Consider the following 21,087-nt stretch of genomic DNA (forward strand, 5'->3'; position numbering starts at 1 on the left):
GTATCTGGAGAACTCGGGAGCCCTCACCTCACTAAGGCAGTGAGAGACATAAACATCTGGCCTGTCCTCACCAGCGTCTTCAGAAGCAGGCCAAAGTCAGTTCACCAGAGTTAATGGGGTAGATGTTCCTTTAGCCAGAGCTGTTGCTGCTGAGACCCAAACCTCACCACACTGCAAGCAGCTGTTCAGAAACCTGAATCAGTCCCCTAGTGCTCTATGGCCCTGGCCATGGTTGTGGATCCCAACAAGAGTCCTCGACTTCACCATGGCCATGGTTGAGAGCGTGGCTCAAAGTGGGCCTCTTCTTGTCTAGGGAGCAGCAGGGTTACCTTCATTTGGTGCACTGTTTTACGGGTTTCTTACAAAGCATGTTTCATTTTGTCCTTTGTTAAGGCTCAACTTTCTAGAGCCTGCGTCTTCTTCCCCAACCTCATCAGCAGTGAGAGCCCCTTCACAAATAATGTGGTCTGACCACCGCAGTACCATGGTGCAGAGGCTCCGACAGACAGGCTGATTTTAATGATAATTTCCACCCACTCTGCTAACTTTGGGATTTTAAGCAAGCTCATTTTAACCTCACTGAACCTCAGCTTCCTCATCTTTAAGTGGGAAGAATGAGTAAGTACCTACTTCGTGGGGTCATGTTGAGGGAAAGAGTAAAATGCTTGGCATGGAGTTGTAATTATTAAGATAGCTCTTCTATTTCCTTCTTTTTGTCAGAACTTGATCTGCCACGGCCCAGAGGCTCCTGAGCCCTCCCTTTGTAGCATTAGAGGCAGTTAGGATATCGGGACTCAAGACGAGCACCCTAGCAAGAGAACCCTAAGGGCCCGGGCTTTATTCGCTACCAGAGCAAGAATGGCAGCCTGTGGCTGTGGCACTGAGGGAGGCAGGCGCTGATTTTTGGCCTCCTTTCCTAGGAACGGGCACCCATGTACCATCCAGAAGTACGGGAATTCTAACTGCTTTGGAAACAAAACCAGGGCTACGAAGAAACTTTGGAAATATAAAATGTAGCCTTCATAAAAAGAAAGTGAACTTTTCCTTGAAGAAAACCAATTCTGACAGGGGGGAAAAAAGAAAATCCACTCCAAATGGGATCATGTTTTATTCAGGATTTGTGCTGCCAATGGGGGAAGGCCAGAACTCCGTGACAGGATGGGAAAGTGGGACACCCCAACTTCAAGCCTCATCCACTCTGCCATGAAGTACTTCTCGCTTCACCGGGCTCGGCTCCTGGGACCTCTAATGGCCCTCGATAGCAAACATAGTTAAAAATTAACAGACTGACAGAATTAAATATGGATGACAAGCAGCCGCTGTGGACTTAATCTGACACAGGATGTTACATGCTTGGGTGCCCTCGACCCGAGTGGCGTCTTGAGTGAACTTCTGGGATGTCTGAGCACATTTCACATGCTTCTTTGGAAGCAAGAACCTGGCTTGTGCTTAGGACAGACGGGGAAAGAGTCTAAAAGCTCAGGAGGGAAAATTATCTCTGAAGCCTTACGTTTAATTAAGCCCAGCCTTGACTGGTCTTAGCAGGAGGTCTAGATCTTGTCGCTGCCTGGGTCCAAGCCCCAGCAATGTCCCCCCAGTTCAGATGGGGAGATCTTGCAGGGCTCTGGGCTGGGCTGGAGCATCGTGACCTTCTCCAGCCAGAGCTTATTTGCTCACTTCCTTTCCGGAGGTCAGGGTAGGTCAGACGGCAGACTTCACCTCTGGACCGATTCACCGTAGACCTTGACATTTTGCCTAGATAATGGCAACTTGTTCAGTGGCCCTAGGCAAGGAATATTAGATGCCAGACAAGTAGTAAAGAATGGTGAGTGCGTTTTTTGCCCTCTATGTCTGCTGAGAAAGAGGATGGGCTGGCAGTTTGGTGTGGGGGGGGGTGTGGTGGGGTGGAATGGGGGAAGGATGTTCCTTCAGAGTGATCCTCAGTGGGCCTCATTTCATGAAGCAGAAATTCCTGAAAAGTGTTTTTCCAATTTTGGTGGACACTTTATGGCAGGGGGTAGGAGTGCAGTTTTAAAGAACCCTATAATTCCATAAAAATGATCGTTTTTTTGTACAGCAGATCAATCCAGTCTCTTTGATGGATTTGTAGTTTCTTGGACCACGTGTGCTTCTGGCTTGGCTGCCTCTCCTTAGCCTGGAAGCCTTCAGCACAGTGTGCTATAGGATCTGACCTGCTTTATTTGGTGATGCTGCTCAGAGTGGATCCTTAGGCCTAGAGCGAGCGGGCCAGGGTTGGTTAGAACTAAAGAATGTGTGAGTGTCTGGCTGCAGTTGGTTCAGTGTGGGGAAAACCCCAGCAGGGTAGACAGGGTCCATCTTGCAGACAGTGTAGAAATGTGAATTTCCATGCCTTCAGAAGGAGAGCCTGGCTCTGAATATACGGTGCTAGGGAAACCTGTATTCACATACAGCATCTCCGTCAGGAAAGGTGAGAAAGTCTTCACTGTGTCTTACAGATTAGGTTAGACATCCAGAACACCAGCTGGGCTGGTGGTCTTCCCGCTGTAATTAGCTGTGTTAAGAGCTAGAAACTTGGATGCCATATTGGCATGCCTCAGCTCCTTGATCCACCAAAAGTCACCCCTGGAAGGGGCCTTCTCAGCATTCGCGGGTGCTACGTAATAAAAAGATTCTGTGGTCAGATAAATTTGGGAAACCCAGGGTTAAATCAAGTTTAATAAGTTTCTTCATTGTGGAACTTCTCAGAGTCTGTAATGTGCTTAATGTGTATCTCGAATCTGCCGAAGGGGCAGAGACTGCATTTCTCTCAAACTTACTTGACCACAGAGCATCTCTAGGCGGCCTGCTTCCAGACACACTTTGGAAACCTCACTCAGGAACAGTGTGAGTCTCAACTTGGGTGTGCGCGTCATCATCTCCTGAAGGGCTTGGTACATGCAGGTGCTTTGGTTTCTCTCCTAGGGTTTCTGCATTTCTGACAAGTTCCCAGGTGATGCTGGTGGGCCAGGGACCACACTCAGAAACACTGGTCGTAGACTTACCCCTTTCTTTCATGGAGAAGGAAACAGCTAAGCCAAGGAGTATTTACTAATGGTCACTACCCTTAATTGAGCGAGGCACCTTGGTAAGCACTGCTCACAACTGTTTCTAAAGGCAAGTGTGAGGATGGCAGTCAGTCACCAGAAGGAGGTAGTACAGTCAGTGCAAATAATTACACTGTGCTGTTTGCAAATCACTGCAGAAAGACTGGTCTGTAGAGACCAGTCCAGGTCCTCCTGTCCTTGGCAACATGATTGGAAATGGGAATTCTGTATCTGTTTTAATTGTCTGTATCTGTTTTAATTGTCTTAGTTTCCTCATCTGTAAATGGAAGAGGATAGAAATTACTTTTATGGATACTCACTACTTTTTCTAGCATTCCATTTTATTTTTGCTCTGAGTTATTTCTGTTTCTGGTGCTCTCCTCTCCTGTCCAACCTCTCAGTAGTCACAGGAGCTGGTGCCGTGCTGAGGTGTCAGAGACTTCAGTGTTATCCTACGGGGGCACCGTGTTTCAGAAAAGCCTGCCTAAAGAAGAGTGATGGTAGAACCCCAAACAGTGCCCCCCCAATAGTAAATTCTAGTGGTAATCCCTTAACTTTACTGGGTAATGAACTCATGGTAATCGCTAAATTCTCGTGGAGAAGCGTCCCAGGGTCTTGTTGCTTCTTGACTTGCAGGTCATAATCTGATGGCGTGTTTAGCAGTTTCTGGCACAGAGTCAGTGTTAGTTTGGATCATATATATCATTAAAGGTTCTTACAGGGACTTGAGAAGCTGCTGGGATTGTAGGCAGGATTGTGAGTGGGCTGTGTGTGCGTGTGTGCGTGCGCATGTGCGCACACGACAGGATCGTTGTCTTACGTGGAAGGTCAACTGCATAGACTCATTCCTGCTGAATTGCCCATGGAGAGGGAGTCCAGGGAACCACGAGTTTCCCCAGCGTTTATGATGTACGAAAGCAGCCGCTAGGCGATGGGCAGGAGTGGCTACTAGTGATCTGGGGCCAAAAGCCACAGCAGAACAAGGAGCTCGAGTGGGTGTCCTCCCCACCCCCTGGAGGACAGCAGTGGTTAGCACAAAACAGCTTATTCACCTGGACCAGCTCCCTGCTGGGAACTCCATTTGCTCAGTTTGCTCCTGAACTTCCCTACCTGCCCTGCTGCCCAGGAATGTTGGGGAGAAACTCATCCTTGCCTTGGTGGGGGACGACACTGCCCTCTGCGGGCAAATGGGTGCCACTGCACCTCAGACCTGAAAGAGGGGCAGGCTTGGATGTCTGTGGAGTAAGTAGTGCAGTGAGAAGGGCCCACCTTGTTGGCAAGGGCAGTGGTGTCCAAGCCATGGTGCACGAGAGTCATGAATTTCAGGGCCTCTGTTGACTCCATCACCACCACATCCTCCCTGAGAATCAGCCAATGGGCTGAGCTGAGCTGAGTACCGGTCTATCCTGGACCCCACAGCCCAGAGTCCGCCTGCTTATCACCCTGGAGTACTTGGGGGTTCTAGGCCAGGCTGACTACGGTGCTCACGTGTGAGGCTTGTGTGGGTGGCGAAGGCCCAGCATGCATGACAGGTTAGCTGAAGCTGGGTGGGTGTGTGGGAGATGAAGGGCTTCCTTCTTGCAGTCACTGTCACCAACAGTCATGCCATCCACTGCGCCCCCACCCCCTGGTCAGACCTCCCTCTTCCTGTGTCTCTGAAACACCAACATGTCTTGGCCTCATGGGGCTCAGCGCCCCAGCCCCACACCCAGGCAGCACCAGTCGCCACCACTGTGCTCCCTCCGGCTCCAGCGTGCACAGACCCATCCCCTCCCGCTGTGTGTTTAGGTTCCCAGCCCCCCACCTGCCCCGGGGCTGTGTCCCAGTCCTGTCCTTTACCACCTGTCTCAGGAAGGCAGCTCCAACTCTGCCCTTTGCTTAGTGAGCAAGTGGATTCAGATGCACAAAGCCATAAGCCATGGGTAGGTATGAAATTTGTCTTCATCTTTCTGTCTTCCTTTCCTCCCTTCTGCCTTTTCCCCTGCACCCCTATACTCCTCCCTCCCCCTTCCTTCCCGTCCTTCCGCACTTCCCTCCTTTATTTCTCTCTCCTTTATCCTCCATGTGCTCCTAAATTCCTAAAGTGACCTTTTTTTTAGTACCTGCATGCAAAGAGTTTCTGGTCCCTTCTCTTAATTGTTACTGAGTGTTGGATGACCCTGGCCCTGCCTTAATGAGCGTTAGTGTCTGCTGGTGCCTCCCAAGGAACACAGCTTTGCCCCCTCACAGTGAGGGCGGGGGCAGCCCTCTGGCGCTGGTAACCTGATTTCTGGGAATGTCTGATATAGTCCCTCAGGAGATCCCCAGAATGATTCCTGGTATGGGCAGAAGCTCAAAATGCATCTGTGGACCTTTTAGGTTCCCATTTCCTGAATAAGTGAGGCCAGATGCTGCTGCCCCAGGTTGGGATGGAGTCTCCCGGTATGGCCCCTCGCCCTGACTCAGAACCAGAGAGGAGAGAACCACCCTGTGAAGAAGTCCTGGGGTAGAAGGAAACGCTAAGGACTTGCGCATGTGTGCCAGGACAGAAGGCCAGGGATCCTGTGTCAGCTTTGTCTGGGGCCCACTCCTGCACAGCCCAGCCTTTAGAATCAAGTTATGAGAGCTAGTGGAGCCTGAGCCCGGATCCTGACCCCACTGGGTTCTGTGCACATGGGGATGTCCTTCAGAATACCCAGATATCAGTTGATTTCTCCACCTCCCCCAGAATGCTGCTTTATTGTTTATGCTTTGGAGATGTAAGATGCCATGTGAAAAGAGGGTTCTCCAGCAAAGTCTGTTTTATTAAACCATTGGAGTAGGTTTGTCAGGGCGAAGTTCCTTCCAGCATTGCATTCTACTCTAGAAACATGGGCCAGACCCAGGTCATAGATCCATCTTTCGCCTCCTGTCACCCTGGGAGGGAGCCACCCAGCCCTCCTGAGTATCTCTTTGGTGTGATTTGTTCTCTCTCCTCCAGGACAGAGGAGCCGTGGTGAATGGGCTTTTTTTGCCTCTGTCCAAAGGCTCAGGTGCAAAACGGACGTTGCCAACAGATGGATATCTGTTAAAGCCAAAGTGCACTTGCCCTTCTGTTGTTTCTTCACGTTTTCCTCAGCGTAAGACCGGGAACATTCTGCTAAGTGGACAGAGCATCACTTGATCCATTTGTTTTGTTGCTGGCCTTCCATTTTAGAAACCTAATGGAAGAGAAAGGGCTATGGGCCCTTCTCAGCAGAGTGAGCAGAGGGCGTGGGGTACCAGGTACCCCACAGTACCGAGAGGCCAGAGAACCCCTTTTCTAAAAGAACCAGGAGCAGAATCTCAAAAATGTCTTGGCCAGACAACTGGCATGGATGGGTCATGAACCACCCCTTCCTTGTCAAAGCAGGTAGACGTTTCCACACCCTGCCTAGAAAACCATTAGGCAGCCTGCCTCCTAGCCCAGGCCTTGCTGAGTGAGTGCAGAAACGGACTCACTGGCCAGACTTTAGCCCAGCAGTGGGAGCATGGGAGCTGCTGGACCCGGCGTGCTCCAGAGCTGGATCCTCGCTGAGACCTCGGCCCCTGTGTTCATCAGGGGATGTGGAAGGTTTCTCAGGGCCCTGTTCTGATACTTTTCAGCCCCTGGGGGGGTGGGGGGGTCCTGCCCACTGGTAAATGTAAAAGGGCACCATCTTTGAACAGTGAAGGGGTGGCCGTCCGACAGGATGCCCTGTGAGGAACAAGAATGTCCACTGGGAGCCCCGGTTCACTGCCTTCTCCCCACATGTCTTTCCAGATGCGCTGGCTCCCTCCCTCCGAGGCTACTTCTCAGGGCTGGAAGTCCCGTCAGTTCTGCTGAATACTATGTAAGTACTTGGCTTGAGTAACAGACCGTCAGGCGCCTAAATGCATCCCGTCCAAAGCAGACGCTGCCCTGCGCCCACAGCCGCCTCGCTACCTGCGCTCACCCGCTGTCTGCCCGCCATCCGCCCGCCATCCGTAAACTCGCGGCGGAGCTCCTCTGTGGTGCCGCGTCTCTCTGGGAGATTTCTCCTGGGATCGAGGGAGAGGGACAGATGGTACTCTAGCTTAAGACACCGAGGCCTGGCCTTCCACTTCATAAATCAGCAGCCAGTGCTAGTGTTCCCGTCAGGTGTCTGCACGTCTGGCTAGGAAACAGCGGTTCACCTGCTGCTGGCGTTGAACAGCCACCTTCGTTGGTTACAGGCGCGCCTCATCCCCCTGTGCACGTAGTACTGTGTTGTGGGAGTCTTAGCGATTTATCAGAATTACCTTTCCCTGCATGCATGCACAGTAGAACTTTGAGTAAGTTCTAATCTTTCTGTAATACCTAATCTTTTGACTGAAGGCCAACAGTGTGCTGTTTCCAGTAGGCTTTCCTTAAAGTTTCTCATCCTGAAGGAAGCACTATGCTAAAATGGCATCTTCGTTGGGGCGCCTGGGTGGCGCAGTCGGTTGGGCGTCCAACTTCAGCCAGGTCACGATCTCGCGGTCCGTGAGTTCGAGCCCCGCGTCGGGCTCTGGCCTGATGGCTCAGAGCCTGGAGCCTGTTTCCGATTCTGTGTCTCCTTCTCTCTCTGCCCCTCCCCTGTTCATGCTCTGTCTCTCTCTGTCCCAAAAATAAATAAACGTTGAAAAAAAAAAAAAAGTTAAAAAAAAAAATGGCATCTTCGTGCCATTTTATTTTAGGCCTTTTCCGAGAACCACCAAATGAGGGGTTTCTTTCTTTTTTTTTTTTTTTTTTTTTTTTAAGATTTTAAGTAAACCGTATGCACAACGTAGGGCTCAAGCTCACAACCCCTAGGTCAAGAGTTGCATGCTCCACTGACTGAGGCAGCCAGGCGCCCCCAAATAAATTCTTTTCCTGTAAACATATCATTTGTATAAAATTCCAGATGCCTTCTTTAATTCAGTATCTTGACTGAATTTCGGTTAAATACAAAGCACCATTATTCTGAACTCTAATATGGTGTGTACATTTGGGGAGTCTGCCTTAAATTGAGGAAAGTCTATGTAATGTTACAGTTCTATGGTCTACAGTTCTCTTAGTTTATATCATATCTTCACAAAACAGAAGAAAAACTTTCATGAAACTTTTCATGAACTAGACCTTCAGCCATTTAGAAATGCTTAAGAGTTCTTGTAAAATTATGTACATACCTCTACCTAATGCAGGGTCAGCACAGAGCACGACCTGGGGCTTGAACTCTAAGAAATAGATGATGAAGGGTGCCTGGCTGCCTCAGTCGATTAAGTATCCAACTCTTGGTTTCAGCTCAGGTCATGATCTCACAGTTTTATGGGTTTGAGCCCTGCATCGGGCTCTGCTCTGACAGTATGGAGCCTGCTTGGGATTCTGTCTTCCTCTCTCTTTGCCCCTCTCCCACTCACATTCTGTGTCTCAAACTTAAAAAAAAAAAAAAAAAAAGAAAGAAAGAAACTGTCAGATTATGACCTAAGCCAAAATCAAGAGTCAGATGCTTAACTGAGCCACCCAGCCACCCCTAGATTCCTTTTCTAAAACTACTTGTATTTGTCCCTTATTCTGAAATTATGGTCCGTTATCTGTTTTATATGAAATGGTAATGTTAGTGAATGGCAATTCTATTTTAAATGTAGTTTCTTAGAAAAAAGTCAGCAGTCCATTTAAAAATTTAAAAAAGAATTTAAAAGTGTTACTGTTTTTTGAAATCTAAAAACTTAGCGTTTAGGGAAGACTTTTTCTTCCTGAAAAAACCATTTTTAAGCTTTGAGGTGTATTCTAGGGTGGGTCCATTACATGCAGGACTTCCCGATTCCATGTTCCACATCCATATACCCATAATTAATTTTTTAAATGGCGTGTCCCCAGCACTTGCTTCTTCACTTAGAAAAGCCTCAGTCATTTCATCATGAGGGACCTTCCCTCCATTCCCAGGATGATGCTGGTACAGCGCTGTCATGTGGCTCCAGAAGGCACTGCTTGTGTGCACCTCTATGTCCCACAACTGTGCTCCTCTCAGCTTTCAGAGGCTGGTAGGTGTCCACCTGGAGGCGGCGTGGGTTAGGTAACTGGAGATTCTGAAGCTCACAAAAGAGTTGATGGGTTGACATAGGTCTGGCATTCAGTGTAAGTGGCTGGTTGAAGAAGTTGTGGAAACTGGAAGAGAGGTGGGCAGGACGGAACCTCGAGGCTCACCAAGATGTAGAAGGTCAGCAGAGGATGAGCAGCTCATCGAGAATGAAGTGACCAGAGTTGCAGAGGAAGGCTGGAGCCCGGAAGTTTAGCAGTGGGGAGCTGCTCGGTGAGCAGTATCGAATGGTGTAGGAAGGTTGAGTAAGAGAGAATACACTTGAATTTGGCGGTTTCAGTTGGCAAAGTATAGTGGTGGCATTTGGCCTAAGGAAGGATTTTTTTAAGCATTTATATAGGCCAAGGGAAGAACGATCATTAAGCAGTTGCATGGTTCCAGCCAATAAGATCTCACTTTGTTTATACCCACCCACCAAGTTCCAGATCATCCTTCCCCATGGACCTATCTTACCAGAGATCTAGAGGCAGCAGTGGCTGCCGAAGAAGGGCGAGCTAGCAGTTTCCCCCTTCAGATGTGTGGCTGGTGAAACTGTCGGGTCTGTGTGCAGATGGGACGTCTCCTGTGGATGCATCGTTTGTTCTGAGCTAAACTTGGGCCACAGGCCTGACTCCTTCCTCGGGGTCTAGAGGGAGCAGAGGAGAGGTATTAGCAAAGAGGATGGATGATTGTACTCATTACCACCACGCTTGGGGGTCAGGACTCCAATCTCCCATCCTGCCTGAAGTTAGACCGGTTCAGGGTGGATCCATCACTCAGGTTCCTTCTAGTCTCTTGGATCAAGTCCTTTCCAAGACAGCTAATAATCCAGGCCATGTAATTTTAGGGAAATGTAAATTAGAATTGAAAACCATGGTTCTGATGAAATAATAAACGTTTTAGTATAAAATGAATCAAAAAGGCCAAATGTGGGATAGGTGCCACCAGAGGCACCACTAGGCCACGTGGCCTTCCTCCGTTCATCAGAGGAGACTTCCTTCCTCTGTGGAGAGATGGCACCCGAATAGAAAACTAGAGCAGGAGTGACGTCTGGTGTCAGATAGGACGACCAGTAAGCAGACTCAGATGGCCGTCACGTCCAATGTGTGGAGCACTGGGATGCCGCACTTCCAGATCCTCAACAGTCAGGGCCTGTTTCGTAGGGGCCCCCCAGGGAGTTTTCATTTACTCACTTTGACCTATTTCTAAAGGGAAATCAGTGACTAGACGAGAAAAGTAAGCAAGCTCTTTATTCTGTAAATAAACATATATTATGTGTTTGCTATGTACTAAATATAAAAATGTAAACAAGGCCTGTGCCCCTAAGGAACTCCAGTTCTAACGGCTGGGCGTCATGGATACACGTTTTAAAGAGAGTTAGCACTCAGGCTGCTCCAGGATGAACCTGTTAGGAAGGTCCCAGAGGCACGTGTGGGTGTGCGTGTGTTTACTGTCATTGGTGGCATAAATAAGGCCATCAGAGGTGTAAGTGTAATTGGTGTTTTGGTTTGTTCATCATCTTGCTTGATGGTGTTTAGTCTGGCTACAAGCTATGTCTGCACAGCACTAGAGTTCTGCTAATGGTCCAGCCATGAGGTGGACAACCCCAGATTATGTGCTAATCATTGAAAATGATCCATTTTCCAGATATGTTGAGAACAGGAAAGCATGGGCAAGTTTTTTTTTATTTTTGAGAGAGAAAGAGTGGGGGAGGGACAGAGAGAGAGGGAGACACAGAATCTGAAGCAGGCTCTAGGCTCGGAGCTGTCGGCACAGAGCCTGATGCAGGGCTTGAAACCCACGAACAGTGCGATCATGACCTGAGCTGAAGTCAGATGCCCAACCGACTAAGCCACCCAGGCGCCCCTGTTTATTTTAAAATTTGGGTTGTTTTTTTTTTGTTTTTTTGTTTTAGTAATCTCTACACAAAATGTGGGGCTCGAGCTCACAACCCTGAGATCAAGAGTCGCATGCTCTTCTGACTGAGCCAGCCAGGCACCCCCAGCATGAGCAGGTTTTTAGTAACTTTTTACAGAGAATGCGAGTTACACAGCTTTTCTTGTTGGGTATCCAAATGTAGTTAAATAATAATAATAATAAATTAGGAGCTGGGGTGGATATAGGAGGGTGCTCTTTAAGAACTCCTATAATTTCCCTGGCCATGGACCAAGACCATAGCACAGAAATTATAAGCACATGTAGTTACAGCACCAACAAAGGAGCGAAGGACATGGCAAGAGATTAAGACTGGAATGTAAAGCTGTGTGTATGTATTCCTTATGTTTTGTTTTGGGAGGAACGGGCTAGTTTGTCTCTGGCCATGAGCACAAGGGTCTTGGGGATGCTGCCATTGTCCAGGGAGCCCCAGGCACTGGAGGTCACGACAGAGCTTGGAACTCAGCACTGTGGTTCCTGCAGGGACCCCTGCCTTCTCCCTAGAAGAGTCCCAGGCGCCATGCTTTCTGCCGCAGCTCACATGCCCAGGAACCAGGACGGTGCTTGTGCCTGAGTTGCCTCTCCCCTTCCTCCTGTTAACTGCGTCTCCTGTCTCACTTAAGTTCATTAATGCAGTAACTTATCCAGTGAACATCTGCAGCAAGCAAGGTAGTATTCTGGCTGCTGAGGTTACAGGAGCAATGAAAGCAGACAAAATCCTTGCCTGCGTAGAGTTCGCTTTCTGTAACAGGGCCAAGATGGCTGATACACTACAATTAAACATAAGTAGTCAGGCGGTAAGAAGTGCTAAGGGGAAAACAAGCCAAGCGAGGGAGGAAGGTAAATGTTCTGGGCCGGCAGGCGCCGTATGTCACAGGAGAGCAGAGGGGCCAGGGTCAGCCTGGCCCTTAGCATTCAAGCGGAGACCCAGAGCTTCCCCAGAGCTATGTGGGTGCCCTTTTCAGAACAGACTCACTTAACTCAAGTTTAGAGAAGAATTTAACTTCTCCAGTCTTGTTGCCTTCCCCTTTGCCAAGCCACCCAGGCCTGTGCTGCAGCAGGCTTACTGTGGAGCAGAGAATGTGCCCAGGCAGCTTGCAGTTTAGCCCTGGGTGCCGATTTGCTTTCCCTGAGCGGCGTCTCTATTTTCCCAGTGAGGAGCCACGTGCCCTGGTTCTGACTCCCTGAGCCCGGGGTCTGGTAGGTTCCTGGTGAGTTGTAAAGGCAGGTCCGGGACTGTGTGCGGGGCACTCCTTCCAGCCACTGCCATGCATTCGCAAGTGCCCTAAGCTACGGCCACAGACATCTGCTAGCCACAGAAGCACCCACTGAGCTCATCTACGAACACCACTGTCAGGAAGTGTGGCCAAAGCTGTGATCTCCCTGCTTTTGCCTGTTACCTGTTTTCTGTGAGTTTGGCGGGGAGAGCTTCAACACCCCTGAGCACGTGCTTCAGGAGAATTGCCTGACGGTCCCTGGGAGAAGTCAAAAGAGGACAGCTGCGTCTGAAGACCAGGATATAGGGTCCCGGTGCCTTCACAGAAAAGGTCAGGGCCACCTACGAGGGCCTTGCCCCACCCCCCACCCAACCTTCCCTCCTTCTCGGCTGGAAGGGGAAGTTCAGAAGGCCTGCGTGTTCACTGTAAAGTTGAAAATGAATACAATTTGGACTTGCCTCTGGTGTTTTATGCTTTGGGGCACCCTCTCACGGGGTCCCTGTAGAACAGACAGGCGCGTGCACCGTCCCTGCCCATGGCGGATGGGGGAGCTGGCGTGACAACAGGTGCTGCTGTGGTGCTGCCCTGTGCTGCCAGACCCTGGGGGGATGTGGCTGGCGGTGGGACATCCTGAAAGTGCAGTGTTGGTCTGGCCTTCCTGGGAGGCACCCGAGGCGCCCTCCCTCGAAAGTTCTTGGCACGTGCGGATCAGATGGAGGACGTGCGGGGCGCTGATGGGTTTTGTTTGCAAAGACGCGTATTTTCCTGTCCTCAAGTGACCCAACCTTTCCTAGGAAACTGGAATTTCATCTACTTCTCTTTTAATATTTTTAAAGTGAAATTCTGGGGAAAATTTTCTTTTTTCCTTAGTTCTGTGAAGAGAGCTGTCCTAGGAAGGCAGGCTTTCCGTCAGCCTCACTTGTGATCCCAGAGGACATTTCAGCCCCGGTCCAGTCTCCATCCGAACCCCGGTGGGGTGTGGGGGAGCTGCATCCCATGCCAGCAAACCAGTGAGACCATAAGGGGAACCTGAGGTTTGCAGCAGCACCCTGTGCGCCCCCGTTCATGAAGCGCTGCATGTCTGAATCGGCCCCTCTGCAGGAAGGAGAGTAGCACCGCCCGGGGCCGGACATTCAGGCCTGTTACGGGGAACACGGCCTCTGGCGTCCTCGTGCCGGGAGTCAGCTTCCTGCATCGGCCCTGGAATTCTCGTGAAAACCAGCTGGCTCAGAGGCAGTCATGCCTGCAGAAGAATATTAAGAATTTATGATTTGCTGGATCTCAGCACCTTCATATTTCAAAATTCTCAAACCCTAGGGAATGGGATATAGTCACAAATGTTTCGTTTTAGTTTTTGTTTTCCAGAAGGTACTTAGAGCAAAATCGAGCTCATTGGTGCATGTGACCGCCCAGGATCCTCCTGGAGAATTGCTTTTATGGCCTTGGGCTGACCAAAGTTGTGGTCTGAGGCAGCTCCTGGAGTTGTTTGGGTTTGGGGCGCTTCCTTTCTTTGGGGGCTGGGGGAGGGCCTTCAGGTCCTGAGCCCTCTCCTCATGGGGCTTCTGAGCGGTCCCGGGGACCCGGGTCTCGGGACTGTGTGTGCACCTTTGCTCTGCCCCGCCACATGGTGGACACCCTCGTGCCCTTGAGTGAGTGTGTGAAGGCCGCGTCTCCCATGGCACGCTTCTCTCCAGGTGCCCTTCCCCCTGGGCGCCACACTCAACTGCCAGAGTCCTTCCCCTCTGACCACATCCTGAGACTTTGAGCCGAGAGCTTCCGTGCCGCTGGTGTAAGGCCGTTCTCACGTGGTACCTGTCCCCCAGCTCCGCATCGGAGACCTTTGGTCCCTTTGGCATTGGCTCTCTGTTCTTTGCCCTACAGAACAGGCTGGCTGTCAGGCCTCAGGGAACCCGAAGAGTGGGCCGGCCCCGGGTTGGAGGTCACTGCACCCTGTGAATGGCTGATCTCTTCCTCCATCGCAGGTTCCAGGTGTGTGATGGTGGCTGCGATCTGTCTTGTGGGTGTTAATGCCATCTTTGGCGGTGGCGACCGTACTCGAGCTGTTCCACGAAACTGGAGCGTGCCGGTGAGTTCCATGGTCAGAGGCCGGGCAGGGCACGGTGGTGTCAGACCAGGGTGGGAGGTAGTCCCAGGCCCTGGGTGACAGGGCCCAGCGGTCTGGGTGTTCCCACCCCCAGATGGTTCTGATGGGTGCTCTGGGCGGAGACATGATGTGGGGAACGCTGGGGTCAGGGCTTTGCTCTCCATTAGCTCCTCCAGCCCCAGCCTGCATAGGGAAGGGCACCCTGGGAGAGCAGGCTCTTGCAGCACCTCACCCTTCCCTGGTGGGGCCGATGCCTGGCAAGGCTGTCCACACTGCCTTGGCCCACAGCCTGTGGAAGGAGCTGTTCTACCTGAGGGGGTTTACAGATCAACGACACTTTGCCCTTCGAGCACTTAGACCATTTTTGGAAATGAACCATTTTGGTGAGACTCTTTTTTAGATGTAGTATGTATATATTCCTTCTGACTTATGAATCCAATTATACTGAACATAGTGCAACCCTTTCCTGATGACTCAGACATTCTTGTGACCCTCTTTGGGAAAAGTGGTTGCCCTTGGGCACAACTGAGGTAGGATTCTTACTGAATTCCTCCAACTCTGGACTTTCCTTCTGGGTGATGAGGGTGATTTTGGTGATTTGGTGATCTGTTCATCTCTTCAGTTGATATCAGCTGTTCCTCCTTAATTCATCAGCTTCTAGCAGCATGTGTTGTCTTAAAACAATAACGTAGCATTCCCAGAGGTGACCGGCCTGCAGGGTGCGACACAAGGGGCTTCTAGCCTCTCTGGAAAACTTGGCCTTGAACAACAGCCATGCCAAGGGCAGGCCAACGGCGGTATGTCTCGGCCCAAATAAGGCAGCAAATTTCATCCCTAAAAGGGGCCTGTCAAGAAAAGATGAGTCAGAAAGAGGGCAAGATTCCTGCTAAGGACAGAGAACCAAGCAGATCTAGCCAAGGAGGTCGTTAGCACATTTTTGGAACTTAGGTAATTTCTTGCTCAGAATAGCGCCCGTCCATTGGCAGACACACCTCGGGTGCCAGGTTTCGGATCCTACCTCCTCCTGCCTGGACAGGAACCCAGCAACCTGCACTTGGGGTCTTTTTCCCCCACTGATGGGTTTCTCCCACTGACCAAACTTACAACAGGTAAACGTTTTCCACATCATGTAGGGTGGCTAATATTTATCCCACTAATTCCAGAGCTTTCTAACACATCAGATTCTCCTTTTGCCATGGTTCTTTTAGTAGCAATGCCCATGCTGTTCTTACCGATATCACCTGGTAAAACTTTCTTAAAAGTCAAGTTTTGTTGGGCTCTTTTCTCCCTCTGCTCTGGCAAACTTTAAGGACCCATACAATTTTTTGGAAGCAAGTTAGAATGATTTTTTTTTTTTTTAATGCAATAAATTGACCCAAACATCAGCAATTCAGGGCAAATGCGGATCAGCCCTGTCAGGAAGCGGCAGCTGGAGCACAGGGTGACTTCATTTAGACAGTGGAAGGGCCTGGTGACCCAGAGCAGACAAGAGGTGGGGGTGGATCCGGGACTCTGGGAGGAGCTGAGTTGGGTTGCGGGCTGCTGGCCAGCATGGGCTAGACAGGGTGCAAGGTGTCGTCGGCACCAGCCATGTTCACCTTGGGACTTGCCAGTTCTGGGGCCGTCCGTGGAAGATCGAGTTTGGAGGAGGCCTGACATTAGCACTGCTTCTGGCCTGCCCTCATGAGCCCTCGGAGGGCCTGGACCGTGAGGAGGCTGAGCCTTCTCTGGCCAAGTGTGGAGCTGGAACCCACACGGGGAAGCAGCTAACTGGCCCATGCTTTGTGCTGGTTTCTGGGGCTGACAGGCGCACATGGGGAGAGGTGGCCGGGGGTGTGTGTGTGTAGAATGTGGGGGAGGAGTTTCCAACTCCAGAAGACTGTTCTGGAGGCTCGAGACTATGAGCGTTTTTAAATGTTAGTAGCTAGGCTTTTTATTACAAATTAATATTGGTATTTGATTTTTTTAGGCCAACAGGTATAAAATGAAAACTGTGTCCCATGTTCATTGGGAGTTGGGTTGGGGGGGATAGTCCTTACCTGACTTTGGGGGAGAAATGAATACATGTTGGAGAGACTCTTGGGGAAGAATCACCAGTAAATAGGTCAAGTGCATGTAGAACGATGGGGGAAACAGTCTCACTGTCGGGAGAAGGAGCTCCAGTTGAGTCCGGGAGGAGCAGCCACGGCCAGGGCTGGCGTCGCTCCTGAGCTGCCGGCAAGTGCCTTGGCCCCAAACCCAGCAGCAACCCCTGCACCGAGGGCCACAGGCCGACCTTTTTGAGGACAACTGACACGAAAGGTTTCCTAATTGTAGAATATTCTTTCAGAGAGCAGCACTCTCCGTGCTCTTCAATGGAGACTGTTGTGCCTGACCCCAGACTAGATTGTCTACGTGCATTTTCCTCCCTGTGTGTCCTGTCACGTGCACGGTGTGGTTCAGCCCCCACCCCTTCAGGAAAGGCTCTGTGGGGAGAGGCCACCCTGCAAACGGAGCCTGACCCCCCCCCCCACCCAGCCCCCACCCCTCCGTGGTGCTCTGTGTTCCCGGATGTCTCTGTGTTCTGTTTAAAATGTCCTTGTTAATACATTCCAAGGTTTGAACTCCGTTCTTAGCTAAACCCCTTCCTTGTTTACAGGGACTGAAATAGCCACATTCTGACCTTCTGTTCAGTCTGGGAACATCTATGGCAATGTGGACGCATTCTTTTCCCATGTGAGAATTACATCTACACGGCACAGTTATGGAAAAGCTCGGGAAACTATCAGCTCTCCTCCCCTCTCTTCTCTCTTCCCTCCTCCCTTCCATGGGTTTTCACCTCAAAGCCTTTCTAATCAGCCAAAATTACCCAGCCCCACACACCTTGCTTCCTGTGCAGGAGGAAGGGGACCGAGTGATGGCTGCTTATTGTCCGGGGAAGCCAAAAGCACCCTCCCACCCCCTCTGCCCCCCAAACTGCTTCCTGGGGCAGCCCCCCATCAGGGCCAGAGCTGCCCCATGCAGGTGCTGAGGGTGCTTCTCAGAGGGGGGTGTGATCAAGTCTTAGGGTCACATGCCATTTATTACCCATCGTTCTTGTCTCCTTTGCTGCCCCAGAGTGCAAGTGTTGGAAGTTTTGCTACACGCAGGTAACGATGTCTGGGGTGGAGAAACGAGGACATAGTCTTAGGGAGGAAAATTATCCTTCAGGAGGCCAAACCAATGGCCTGGACAGGGAGGACTCCTCGTGAGGACGCCGAGGAGAAAGGCCTGCAGGCTGAAGTGCCCAGGGAAGGCCGGAGAGGTGGCACTCCCTCCGAGTTCTGAGAAAGGAGTTTGTGAGGACAGAAGAAGGGGGATGTAAGCATATGCCCCACAGGTTCTTGTCAAAAGTGGGTTCTGACCAAGCTTTGAGGGCCTCGAGGGAAGTGGTAGGGATTTGGGTCTTGGGGAGGCAGGCGAGGGGTTTTCAGAAGCTTTGTCACCTTGCCCGCAGCAAAATGAAGAATCAAGTTAGAAACACATACCGGGAGAGGCAAACCCAAGATGGTGATGGTGGTGTCGGGAATTAGCAGTCGTCCGTGTCACCAGGGGCCGGGTGGAGGGACAGTGACACAAGTGGCGGGGGCGGGAGCTGGAGCCGTGTTACGGTGAGGTGGTGAGTCTGGGTTCAGAGGTGGTGCCTTTGAGGTCACGGCAGCAATGTCCAGGGCACAGCTGACAGCGATGGGGACAATTGTCTGGGAACTGGCTGTGGAACCAGAAAGGCCAGCAGTAGCAACGTGCACTTACCCAAGGATGGTTGTTGAGCAGAGAAGGCAGACCCGCCGGGCCCCTGCCCAGGGCTGGAGGACACCGTGGGCGCCTGGTCCAGCCTAAGCCCACGGGCAGGTGTGCACACACATGGAACATGGCCTGTGCTCCTCCGCCTGTCCGTTCAGTCCTTCCTCTCTGTCCCTGAAGGCAGTGTAGCAGCCTGGGTTTCAGCAAAGTCTCAGTAATGATTCAAGACTGCCCCCCCCTCTTTTTTTGCCATGTCCCCACGTGGGATCTGGGCTGCCTTCCCAAGATGGTGCTGTGCGAGCCCCACATGCAGGCCCCGCAGGTTCCCAGCATCCAGGGCTGCCGAGCACCGTCCCCTGTGAATTGTTCCAAAGTAGGAACAGCCATAGGGTGACTGCTGTTCCTAAGAAACGGCTTCCTGGAATCAACACACAGCTCTGACTGCTGGCCCATGATCAAGTTTGGGATGACGTGGAACTTGTCATTCCAGACCTGACAAGCCGCAGGAGGGCAGGGGAGAGAGCATCTCGTGTCCACTTCCTCGAAGCAGGTTTCCGTTTCTGTGGCCGCCCAGACCTGGGGACGCAAGGGGGCACTGCCTCCTCCCAGTCTGGTGGGGAGGCTCCTTCAGTGTAGTTCAAGGGCAGCAGGTCAGGCATTTGAGGGACTGTGAGGTCACGGGGTCATTAGGAAGGTCAGCTGCTCCAGCCCCAGAGATCATGCTTGGTGCCATGGCCCCTGCCACCAGCCCGGGGCTGCTCCGTGCCACACACGCCTGGAGTGTGGGACCCTGGTGCCCCAGGCAGGTTCAAGTCAGGGTGCGGCAATGGGATGTAGCTCTCAAGAGCGGCCCCTGCTAAGTGTCACAGGTCTTGTGACGTGTACCTAAGATGGGGTGTGCATAGTCCCGGCCCACTCTGCTTTCTCCATCACCAACCATCTGCCAAGTGACCGGTGATCCCCCCGCCTGTGCTGGGCCCCCGGGGGAGGCAGAGCGGTCAAAGTGAGATTTCCAGAAGGAGTCTATCTCCTGCGCTCCTGCCATTTCAGAGAGCTCTGCTGAGAAGATGAGGCAAGGGTGGAGGGTCATGGAGGTCAAGCCTTGCAGAGCTTGACCTGGGAGCATCTCCAACCCCAGGGCTGTCTGGCTGGGCCTGTGAAAAGCACAGTTAACTGATGTACTGGCACCAACTGAATAGTGGCAGCGGGCTCGAGAGACTGGTGAGTGTCACCCGCATATTACAGTTGAGGCTCCAAGTGTCCAGATCCCTGCCCTCGAAAGCTGCACCCCGATTTCTCTCTGGGGGGATTTTACCGTGATCCATGGGTCTGTGGTAATTATGCTGGATCTTCTGACTTGCGGCCCATTGCTTCTGCCGTCATCTACGAACCAGGCCGTGCCAGGGTTTGCCGGGTCTGGTCTGCATAGGAGTATTAGCTCGTCCGGTTAGTGATGTTTGTTCACAGAATGCTTCTCACTTCAGGATTTACTGCTAAATACACATCCTCTTAAATCAGTTTAACTTCAGATAGTTAGATGGGTGGTTACTAATAATGCCATTTTCTTCATAGCTTCCTCCCCCCCCCACACACACAGAAGCATTTCCCTGTTCAAAATTCTAGTGTATGCAGAGCTACTTCTGCATAGACCTTTGTGTGCCTTTTTATTTATTTTTGAGAGAAAATTCCACGCAGGCTCCTCAGTGTCAGCATGGAGCCTGACACAGGGCTCGAACTCACAAACTGAGATCATGACCTGAGCTGAAGCTGGATGCTTAACTGACTGAACCACCCAGGTGCCCCTTTACGTACCTTTTCCACAACCATAAATTTAGGAGTTTGATGTGTTGGTAGAATGGTGAGAAAATGGAGTTGGACAGAGTTAGAGGTTCTGCAGTCTTCACCTAGGTGAAGCAAACACAGGACCGCGATGGGACTCAGCAAAGTCTCAGTGATGATCCAAGACTGCCCCTTCGCCGCCCCCCCCCCTTTTTTTTTTTTTGCCACAAAGCAAACCACATGTGAGCATTTCCTTGCAAGTGCAGAGGAAGAAGGTCTTGAAACGTTTCTGGTAAGAGAGAAATACGTTGCCCATGTATCTAAGGTGAGAACGTTGCTGCTCTCGTGAGGGATCTTTGGAGGGTCAGGAAATCTGTTCTGTGCACACAGGCTGCTGCAGAGATGCCCCCACGAATGTCCCGGGGGTCTCCGCCCTGAGTACTCTCCCCTGCGCGGTCCCACAAGCTTGGAGGAGGGTGAGGTCTCCCCTCACACGTGTTCTTTCTGTTTCAGGCTTGAACAAACCTTGCCCAGTTTTGATCCCTTCAAGACTTTGCCACAGCCTCTATCACACATCTGTTTTTCTCGAAGAAAAAAATATAATAAAAATGTTTTACTCTTTTACACTGTATAATTTTAAGATATAGTGTGTTATTTGTGAACGCATGGTCTGACCTTTCTGTACAGTTTGGACATATTTTCAAACGAAACATAAAAGATGTCAATAAAACCAAGAGAGTGAGTATTTTTATACTAAACATTTTAAGTATGAGAGGACGGGTGATTTTACACTGGGTTGGATCAGTTTTTTGTGCTTGACTTTTGAATGCTTGTTATTAAAAATATCTATTTTTTTCTTCCAAGCCGCATGTTTGAGGCATGTTTTTAAACGTTACAAAATTTCCGGAATCGTATTGTGAATGTATAGCCATCTGCTTGCCTGGCTCGAGTCCAGGGGACGTTAGGACCGTGGTGTGAGGGACAGAGCTGCATCCTGCAGTCCTAGGCGCATCTCCCCCGTTGTAGTAGGACCCTTCCCCAGGACGGTCAGAAGCGTCCAGGAGCTTCTACATAATGGCATGCCGACAGCTGGACAAAGAGGCCTGGCTTTGGTCCACACTCCTGATCAGAGCAGGCCATCAGCCCCAGCAGCTCTGGAGGAGCCCACGCAAACGGGGGGTCCAGGTTTG

The 21,087-nt window shown here is 51.0% G+C and overlaps 1 protein-coding gene across 7 annotated transcripts in view; it reads left to right on the forward strand.

Annotated features, from left to right (window-relative positions):
- Nucleotides 1-20,631, forward strand: part of RBPMS (RNA binding protein, mRNA processing factor) — a 173,708-nt gene extending 153,077 nt beyond the window's left edge. For 4 of the 7 annotated variants that reach the window (XM_047856503.1, XM_047856505.1, XM_047856506.1 and 1 more), the window contains 4 exons: nucleotides 4,854-4,987; nucleotides 6,826-6,895; nucleotides 14,235-14,338; nucleotides 20,411-20,631. In XM_047856503.1, coding sequence (XP_047712459.1) covers nucleotides 4,854-4,987; nucleotides 6,826-6,895; nucleotides 14,235-14,249 — 219 coding nt within the window. In that variant the 3' untranslated portion in view covers nucleotides 14,250-14,338; nucleotides 20,411-20,631. Of the gene's footprint in view, nucleotides 1-4,853; nucleotides 4,988-6,825; nucleotides 6,896-14,234; nucleotides 14,339-16,994 lie in introns of all 7 variants that reach the window. The other 3 variants (XM_047856499.1, XM_047856502.1, XM_047856501.1) reach the window with 3 other exon arrangements.
- Nucleotides 20,632-21,087: the final 456 nt, after the last annotated feature.

The sequence above is a fragment of the Prionailurus viverrinus genome, chromosome B1, assembly GCF_022837055.1.
Source record: "Prionailurus viverrinus isolate Anna chromosome B1, UM_Priviv_1.0, whole genome shotgun sequence".
Classification (NCBI taxonomy): domain Eukaryota; kingdom Metazoa; phylum Chordata; class Mammalia; order Carnivora; family Felidae; genus Prionailurus; species Prionailurus viverrinus.